At 34.2% G+C, this 10,109-nt stretch overlaps 1 protein-coding gene across 1 annotated transcript; it reads right to left on the bottom strand.

Moving 5' to 3' along the window:
* Positions 1-2,550: 2,550 nt before the first annotated feature.
* On the bottom strand, positions 2,551-8,778 carry Ude (Uracil-DNA degrading factor). Its single transcript, XM_076412567.1, has 2 exons — positions 8,530-8,778; positions 2,551-3,440 (listed from the first exon to the last, which is right to left on the bottom strand). Exons 1-2 carry the CDS (start codon positions 8,681-8,683, stop codon positions 2,824-2,826), a joined length of 771 nt encoding a protein of 256 aa, XP_076268682.1. The 5' UTR covers positions 8,684-8,778; the 3' UTR covers positions 2,551-2,823.
* Positions 8,779-10,109: the final 1,331 nt, after the last annotated feature.

The raw sequence follows: 10,109 nt of genomic DNA, 5'->3' as shown, positions 1-10,109 counted from the left end.
GCTTGATCGTTTTTTATTAGGATCTATCTACTATATCGTTCATAAAGAAATTAATCTAATATATGTAAATATGTTTATGGCTTCGAATATTAAAAGTGATTAATAAGTTCGATTATTTGGAAACTAATTTTATTATTTGACTATTTAACCATTATTTTATGATATTGTGAATTAATTTTAAGGGATTTACACGCATATGTAACGCATCGGGCGCAAACAAACTTATCAAAAATAAATTGTTGCAAGATGCACTGTATTTCGCTGCCATGAAGGGACAACAAAATACTACTTGCTGGTTAGATTTATTTTTTCGCTTTAATATAAAGAAAATGGTTAAGGAAATACTATATAATACATCAATAAAAACGCAATGAGTGTTAGTTTTCGCGTATTAAATAGGTTGATTGGTATACATCAAATAACGGCCCTGGTTAACAGGTCAATTAAAAAGTCTCCGGTCTGACACATAGAGGGCGCTACTAGAATTAAATCTAAATGTTTTCTAGTTAGCGCTAACCCTCAAAAGATGCGTGTATAAGTTTGACAGCTGTCGGATCATGAGCTTGTGAATTATAGTATTTCGAGTGAAGCAACTTTTGTTATTGTGAAAAAAAAAGGATAAAAAGGAATTTCGCGTGTTGATAAAATATTGCTTTTTGAAGGGAAAGAATACAGTTGAAGCAAAAACTTGGCTTCCACACTGTCCCAGGAAAATCCCATCAAGGATTGGTATGCTAAATTTAGAGGTGGTGAAATGAGCACCGAAGACGGTGAACGCAATGGACGCCCAAAAGAGGCTGTTACCGACGAAAATATTAAAAAATCCACAGATTGATTTTGAGCGATTGTAAATTGAAATTGAATGAAATAGCAGACACTCTAAAGATATCAACTGAACGTGTCCATCATATCATTCACGAATATTTGGGTATGAGAAAACTCTGTGCAAAGTGGGTGCCGCGCGAACTCACTTTTGACCAAAAACAACGACGAGTTGATGATTCGGAGCAGTGCTTGAAGATGATCAAGCGTAATAAACTCGAGTTGATATATGACAATGGATCACACCTTGATGATGGTTCCATTATTTCACTCACAAATCCAATCGACAGTCATCCGAGTGGACTGCACACGATGAACCCGCTCCAAAGCGTGGGACAACGCAACAGTCAGCTGGAAAGGTCATGGTGTCAGTAGTTTGGGATGCGCATGGAATAATTTTCATTGACTGCATTGAAAAATGAAGGACCATCAACAGCGACTATAACATAACGTTATTGGGCCGTTTGAAGGATGAAATCACCGAAAAGCGGCCGCATTTATAGAAAAAGAAAGTGCTGCTTCACCAAGACAATGCACCGTGTCACAAGTCGGTGAAAACGATGGAAAAAATCTATGAATTGTGCTTCGAATTGTTTCCTCATCCCCCGTATTCTCCACATCTGGCCCCCAGCGACTAATCCTCGCTGGGAAGAAATTTTCGCCTAATGAAGAAGTCGTCGCCGAGACTAAGGCCTATTTTGAAGCAAAGGACAAGTCGTTCTACAAAAATTGTATCGAAAAGTTCGAGGGTCGCTATAATCAGTGTATCATCCTTGAAGGGAATTATGTTGAATAAATAAAACTAATTTTGCCAAAAAAATGTGTTTTTATATGGTAGGACGGGGACTTTTCGATTGATCTCTTATAAACAATCATCAATCTCGCTGTAGATCTTAATGAATTACTCTGTTGAATTGTCTTGTGAAAATCTTCAATAAAGATGTCGTTATTCAGAGTATAGTCTCTTCTAATGGCTTCACATGCCTCAACTATTTTACTTTCTGTTATTTTAAGTTTCTTTTTATATCTATTTGATTCTACTCTCTATTTCACCGTTTATTTTTTTCAGCCATTTTTCTTAGTATTTTTATTCCTCTATAAATCTTAATGATTTTCGTTGGGATACATGCAAATGTTCATTGCTCCATATATTTCTAATGTGTAATAATATAGCTCCATTATATAATGACAACACTCTGCAAACAATTGGTGTATTTCAGACTATTTGGTGATGAACAATGTCGGTAATTGAACTAAGATAATAGACGAAAATGTAGGGCTAAATTCGTTGGCCCTTTAACATTAATTGTTGTGCATAGATAATCAAAAACTATGCTCCATGCAATACAGAAATAATTATTGCAGAATATTCATGAATTTCAATATCATTATTTGAAAGAAACCATGAGATGACTCATCCAATAGTTCAATTTAATTTAAGAAAATGCCACTGCTTAAACCTTACATCTGCCAAAAGTATCTTTTAATTAAATATTCGTTAAAATAAAGTACGAAAAAGTATATTTTAACTTAGAATATCATAATAAAATCTATCACAGAAATAAATATAAAACATGCAAAAATATATTTAGATATAATTTATTATTTTGTGAATATCCTCAATAGAGGCGTCGTTTTTCAGATTTTTTACAGGATGGGCTTGTTGATTCTTTTCTAATTTTAATGATCTGAAGTGGTAATATGACAAGTTGAAAGAAAAAAATCATACAAAATAGAAACCATTTTATTGATATAGTTCATTTTTGGTTTATAAAAAATTAATCTTATTTCACAATGTATAAAACAGAAACACATTTTGAGTAATAGAAAAACAACCGAAAAGATCCTGCATAAACATTTTATTTACAAAAATAAACTAGTAAAAACAAATCTTATGATCAACAAGTAAGATCCGATCCGTTTCCTAACTGGCCGACGCCATTTCGGATCACTCGACGATAAGGTACTGAACAGTTCGAAAGGCACTCAAGGAACGGCGGTTCAATCCTTCTTGCTTTTCTTCTTGGGAGATTCCTCATCGCTGTCGCTCGCGCTGCTGGAGCTGCTACCTTCCGACTTTCGTTTGCTGGCTTTCTTGTCGTCCGACTTCTTCGTGGCCTCCTCCTCCTCGTCGCTTCCCTTCTCGTTGTCGCTCGATAGCTTCAAGCTTCCCAGCTTCTCCTCGTAACTGGACAAGTTCTTTTTGATTTTGCTCGCGTCTGGACTGTAAGCCCACACGATCAGTTTCAAGTGATCCTCCGTGGGAAGATCATCGTCGTTCCACAGATCCGGTTTGGATTCCTCGAATCCCTTCCAAATCTTCTTGATTTCCTGGTTTCTCACGATGTCCCAGGTCGGTTTGTCCTCGCCGCTGGACACGGTCCTCAGGTTCTTGTAGTCGCCTTTAGCCTTGTCCTTGTAAGCCTTCAGGAAGCGTTCGGACAGGTCGTCTTTGAAGCCATACTTTTCTTTCAGAGGTAGCAGGGCCTCCACGGAGGCCAGGGGCAGGTAGGCGCGGTTCTCTTTGGACAGGTTCTTGAACTCGAAGTCCTTGAGCCAGTCTTCGAAGATTTTCATCGCTTCGTTGATGTTATTGAGCTTGTCTTTGTCCTTGGTCACTAAAAAAATAAAAAAAAGCTTTTAAATGTTGGTTAAGACTTTTCCATATTTTAATTATAATAAATTAATACAAAAATGTATTAAGTTCAATAATTATCTTCAGTGGTTAAGCATCTTGTGATTTAGCACATTTTCGTGTTTATATCAAGAACAAGAACAAATGAAGCGGATGACATTTGAACATGTCATGTACAATTAACAACGAGTAAGGAATTTTCTAGATTAACACCACAAAAACTCAAGGATTGGGCTCATTCTTGTAATGGTAATTCTTACCTCACCGTTGAATTTTCTGTTAAGTTTCGTTGCGTGAATCAAATTGGTCATCAGTTTTCTTCATCAAATGCGTTTCATTGTATAGTTTTGTTTGATTTACATTTCGAAGTATGATAACTACCGAGCCAACCTTCAGCAGTTGTATATTATGTGGTGGTGAATTAGATACCCCCAAGGAGTTTAAAAATTCAATTTGATATTTGGTGGTTTCGTCCTAATTTGTTACACAGTCCATTTATTTTTTATGAATTCAGAGTACCAAAGATTTTATTCTAAATTACGATAATTAAGTCCTCCATATTTTTGGTTTTAACCGCCGAAAGTGCTCGCTCACCCAGTCATTTGTTTTTTGTGTGGTTGGCAATGATGTTCTCATCTTTATCCCGATGTCAATTATTACAAATAAGCTATAAGCGTGCGTGACGTGACGATTGTGGAAAATGGCGGAGTTCCAAACGTAATTTATTTAAAAATTAATTTCCTTTATAATTTTTTTAAATGAATTTTTGAGTTGATGTTCTTGAGTTATAATTACTGTAGAGAAGATATTGTGCTGTTAATAATTAATAAGACATTTTACAATATTTAAAAAAAAGGAATTCCAAAAACGAATATTCTGTATAGAAGAGAATATTTTTGAATATGACCATATAGAGAATATGTTAAGTCAGAAAATAGGCAACACTGGTAAAAGATTATTCCTAAATAAATTTAGAGAAAGAATGTAAGAGAAACAACTATGAGATACGAAAGACAAACGATGATAGATGAAATAAATATATATCACATTCTGAATGATCACCAAAACAATGGTTTCTATCCATGGTCATCAAACAAATCATTATTTTAGATATTGATGTTTTTGAGTGTCTTAACTGATCAGACTTAGACAAGCTGAGGAAAATGTAATTCATTCATGGACAGTCGAGCTCCATTCTTAGTGAGTGGTGTTTTATAACTACAAGAGAAATAACTTCCTCTCAAGATATATTATAAGTTCTGGTTTATCCATTATAGACCCATCGAGGCAATAAATATAACGAAATATGAGCGATATGAAACGATATATGAAATAATGAGCGTTTGCTTTAGCAACTTTTAAGATTTTGTTGAATTTTGAATAAAATGTATGTGTGTGTGAACTTTACATCATGTGATTGTCAACATTGATAGCTTGTTCTCACAATCTCCCTTTATCATCTCTAAATGACATCAGTATATATTATATCAGTGAAAAACAATTCCGCGGTCTTTGAATGATATTTTTATAAGTTATTTTCTACGATCAGTTCAGTTTAGTATATAAGACATTCAACCAAGCTTTTCTTCAGTCTGCGTGTTTTGACAAGGGATAATTCGAAAGCTATAGACAAAAAAAAAAAAAGAAAAAAAGCTAAAGATAAGACAAACCATTTTTATATAAATTAAAAATAAACATTTTTATGTAATAATATGCATAATGTTTCTAGAATATTTTTCTTGGAAAATCCTCTTAAAGAAATATTTCAGTCTCTTCTTATCTAAATACAACGTAGTTAATCTTGGTAAATTGATAACGGGAGAAAAAATTCATCCATTCATTTTGGAATTTCACATAAATATATCTGGAGTAATAATGATTAATGAGAAGCCATATTTTTGGGAATTTTTGGAAAATTTTATCAAAAATTGCGTAAATTGTGCTTTTTTGCTATATAAATGAAATTAGATTTGCTATTTAAATATATTTAAACTTCCACTTATTCAAAATGTAACAATCCACTTGTTTATTAATTTCTAGTTAATATAGCCAATACATTCATACAATAACCCGCATTGGCAATATACGATTTTGAAAAAGATTAAAGGATACTTAGATCATGATTTCGAATCAAAACGAGTGACAAAGAGATGACTGTCTTTTCCTATTACCTTCAAACTACTAAATAATAAACTTACGACTATTACCGTTAGTCTTTGGTGCAAAAATTCCCGGATTGCAGAAGAAAAAGTCATTTTCCATCAACATAACGCGCTTGTTCTCACAATAATCAAAAATCCATCCTAAATATCAGTGAGTTAAAGTATATTTATAATTTAGAAGACGTTTATATTGATAAACTTATTAGAATGTGAACTTGAATTTAAAGAGATATTTTAAGTTAATTTTAGTATCCAAGAAAATATATTTTATAACCCCTCCAATAAAATAGCCAGTGTATTTATGACGTTAGTACGTCACAATGTTGTCGAATCTATTTAGAGTTTGTTTGCTGGTCAATCTCTAATTACTGTCACTAATGTTTTAAAGAATTTAACAGACATTTGGCAACATTGTCTATTGTATCAACCCAAATTGTATTTAAATTATATTCTTGAAATATACATATAATTTAACAAAATTGCCAACATGGTGAAATCTTAAGTTTTAGTACACATGCCAGGCGTCCCTGTGAGTAGACTCTTATCTTCTGAAACTCCTACAGTAACGGGGCACATAAATAGGGGGATTGTTGATATAAGTTTAAAGTCGTAGAAAATTGTGCTGAAAAATATTAAATCAACCTAGCACATAAGAAAAATTAAGGAAATTATACTTTTTTAACATTCAAAACTCATAAAGAAGCGACCTAATTTTTCACACATTTCATGAAGCATCCAAACGACTTTCAACATGTACGAAACTAATTAATAATGATTTCAACGTTACGTGTTCGAATAAAATTAGCCACAAACAGCGTAGAAGTGTGAGTGTAATATTTACATACTGTCATTAATGTTTTAAAGAATTTACCAGACATTTGGCAACATTGGCTACTAATAATCCAAGTCGAATTTAAGCTATATTCTTGAAATATACCTATAATTTACAAAAATTGGCAACATGATGAAATCTTTTCTCTAAAAACTTCCACAGTGATGGGACATATAAATAGGGGGATTGTTGACGTGAATGTATTAAAGTCGCAAGAAATTATGCTGAAAATATTAAAACAACCTAGCATGTAAGAAAAATTAGGGAAATGATACTTTATTAACCTTCGAAAATCATAAAAAAGCGAGTTACTTTTTCACACGATTAATGAAGCATTCGAACGACTTTCAACATGTACAAAACTAATTAATAATGATTTCAACGTTACATGTTCGAATAAAATTAGCCACTAACAGCGTAGAAGTGTGAGTGTAATATCTACGTACTGTCATTAATGTTTTAAAGAATTTACCAGGCATTTGGCAACATTGTCTACTGATAATCCAAATCGAATTTAAGCTATATTCTTGAAATATACCTATAATTTACAAAAATTGGCAACATGGTGAAATCTCAAGTTTCAGTTCGCATGCCGGGTGTCCCTATGAGTAGACTCTTTTCTTCTGAAAACTTCCACAGTGATGGGGCACATAAATAGGGGGATTGTTGACGTGAATGTATTAAAGTCGCAAGAAATTATGCTGAAAATATTAAAACAACCTAGCATGTAAGAAAAATTAGGGAAATTATACTTTATTAACCTTCGAAAATCATAAAGAAGCGAGTTACTTTTTCACACGCTTAATGAAGCATCCGAACGACTTTCAACATGTACGAAACTAATTAATAATGATTTCAACGTTACATGTTCGAATAAAATTAGCCACTAACAGCGTAGAAGTGTGAGTGTAATATCTACGTACTGTCATTAATGTTTTAAAGAATTTACCAGGCATTTGGCAACATTGTCTACTGATAATCCAAATCGAATTTAAGCTATATTCTTGAAATATACCTATAACTTACAAAAATTGGCAACATGGTGAAATCTCAAGTGAGTAGTCTCTTTTCTTCTGAAAACTTCCACAGTGATGGGGCACATAAATAGCGGGATTGTTGACGTGAATGTATTAAAGTCGCAAGAAATTATGCTGAAAATATTAAAACAACCTAGCATGTAAGAAAAATTAGGGAAATGATACTTTATTAACCTTCGAAAATCATAAAAAAGCGAGTTACTTTTTCACACGATTAATGAAGCATTCGAACGACTTTCAACATGTACAAAACTAATTAATAATGATTTCAACGTTACATGTTCGAATAAAATTAGCCACTAACAGCGTAGAAGTGTGAGTGTAATATCTACGTACTGTCATTAATGTTTTAAAGAATTTACCAGGCATTTGGCAACATTGTCTACTGATAATCCAAATCGAATTTAAGCTATATTCTTGAAATATACCTATAACTTACAAAAATTGGCAACATGGTGAAATCTCAAGTGAGCAGTCTCTTTTCTTCTGAAAACTTCCACAGTGATGGGGCACATAAATAGCGGGATTGTTGACGTGAATGTATTAAAGTCGCAAGAAATTATGCTGAAAATATTAAAACAACCTAGCATGTAAGAAAAATTAGGGAAATTATACTTTATTAACCTTCGAAAATCATAAAGAAGCGAGTTACTTTTTCACACGCTTAATGAAGCATCCGAACGACTTTCAACATGTACAAAACTAATTAATAATGATCTCAGCATTACGTGTTCGAATAAAATTAGCCACTAAAAGCGTAAAAGTGTGTGTGTGTTCTTTTCCAATAATCGTTAAATTTGTCGGGTTATAAAAAATATGTCCCCGCCACTGGACCAGTAAACAAACACACGATAAAATCGGTGGTCTATATGGGCGACCTTCCAAAAATAGCGTATTTATTTGTTCTGCTAATACAAATTGCAACTGACCGATCTGCGCGCTGTCACACTAACCGAGCTATTTTTATCCGGGATTATTATAGATTTAATATAAAAAAAACACGTACATAACGAGTAACAACGGGAATATACTGGTACTTACGGGTGATTGTGCGCTTAGCTCGACCGATGAGACCCTTAATGGCCAGTTTTTGGTAATCCGGATCCCTTCCTTCCAGATTCTTCAGCGTCTCCAACGCCTTATCCTTGTCCTTGAATCCCAAGCCGGGAACGGTATCGGGTTTGGATTCGGACATCTCGCTTAACCGTCAAGAACAACTTTTTTCCTTACTAAGTTATAAGTAACTAGCCCGTTGCCGGTCACAACAACAGTGGATCGCACCTAGCCATGGGAATCTCTTTTCTAGGCGGCGTAGTCCGTCACCGGTTTCGCACGAGCGGCACAACGGGTCCGAGCCGTTTCCAATGATCGATCGAGGTCGTTCCGCGTGCCGCTCCGTCCGCGCGGTGATGCGAAGAATGACCCAAACATCTAAAGTTGAACATTATGTCATTTTCGGGAACGTCTTAAGAGTCCCAACACTTTCGGTGACCTACATGCCGGGAATTCGATCGAAAATAACTAATTTCGTCACGTAAAGGTTTTAGGTTGTTTTGTAATCTTGAATAAATTTAATAACAATATTTTCAGGGCATAAAGGGTTATACTAACTTGGAACACTTTTTTTATTGTCTAAATTAATGTATAAACCATACAAAGTGGTTATTCAAAAGCGATTTTAAATAAAAAAATACTAAACAATCTAGTATTAAAATTAAACAATAAATAAAATGTTCAAATCAATCTGTCAACTATGGAAACTGAATTTTGTATGCGCTATCGTTCAAAAATTTGCAAACAATTAGATAATTTGGAATAACTTAAAATAAATTGATAAGGTAAAACAGATAAGTTATGATTTATTACGTTCAAATCTTGATCAAAAATTAGACTTTAGAAAATTTCTGTTAAATGGCAATTGAAAAGTCCCCGGCCTACTATAGTAAAACACATTTTTTTGACAAAATTAGTTTTTTTATTCAACATAATTCCCTTCAAGGGTGATACACTGATTATAGCGACCCTCCAACTTTTCGATACCATTTTTATAGTACGATTTGTCCTTTGCCTTAAAATAGTCCTCAGTTTCAATTTTTTAATCACTTCTTCATTCGACGAAAACGGGAAGACCCAGCGAGCATTCTTTTGAGATCTGAGAACGGGAAGTAGTAGTAGGAGCCAGATCTCGAGAATCCGGTGGATGGGGAAGCAATTGGAAGCCCAATTGATGGATTCTTGCCATCGTTTTCACTGACTTGTGACATGGTGCATTGTCTTGGTGAAGCAGCACTTTCTTTCACTGCAAATACGACCGTTTTTCGGTGATTTCGTCCTTCAAACGGTCCAATAACGCTATGTAATAGTTGATGGCCCTTCCTTTTTCAAGGTAGTCAGTGAAAATTATTCCTTGCGCATCTCAAAATACGGACGCCATAACCTTGCCAGCCGACTGTTGCGTTTTCCTGTGCACTCGGATGAAAGACGTCGATAGGACTTTGGGGTGAAATGATGGAACCATGCTTCATCCATTGTCACATATCGATGTAAAAACTCGGGTTCATTACGCTTGATCATCTTCAAACACTGCTCCGAATCATCAGCTCGTCGTTGTTTTTGGTCAA

Source organism: Rhynchophorus ferrugineus, unplaced genomic scaffold (assembly GCF_030347505.1).
Source record: "Rhynchophorus ferrugineus isolate W39M unplaced genomic scaffold, kcgeb_rfMv2 rfM1, whole genome shotgun sequence".
Taxonomy (NCBI): Eukaryota; Metazoa; Arthropoda; class Insecta; order Coleoptera; family Curculionidae; genus Rhynchophorus; species Rhynchophorus ferrugineus.
The sequence above is the reverse complement of the archived record's forward strand: the minus strand, read 5'-3'. Positions and strand labels throughout refer to the sequence as shown.

Coding starts and splice junctions, on each gene's coding strand:
- Ude (XM_076412567.1), bottom strand. CDS start 8,683: ATGTCCGAATCCAAACCCGATACCGTTCCCGGCTTGGGATTCAAGGAC. Junction 3,441..8,529: donor AGCTAAGCGCACAATCACCC/GTAAGTACCAGT, acceptor TTATTTTTTTAG/TGACCAAGGACAAAGACAAG.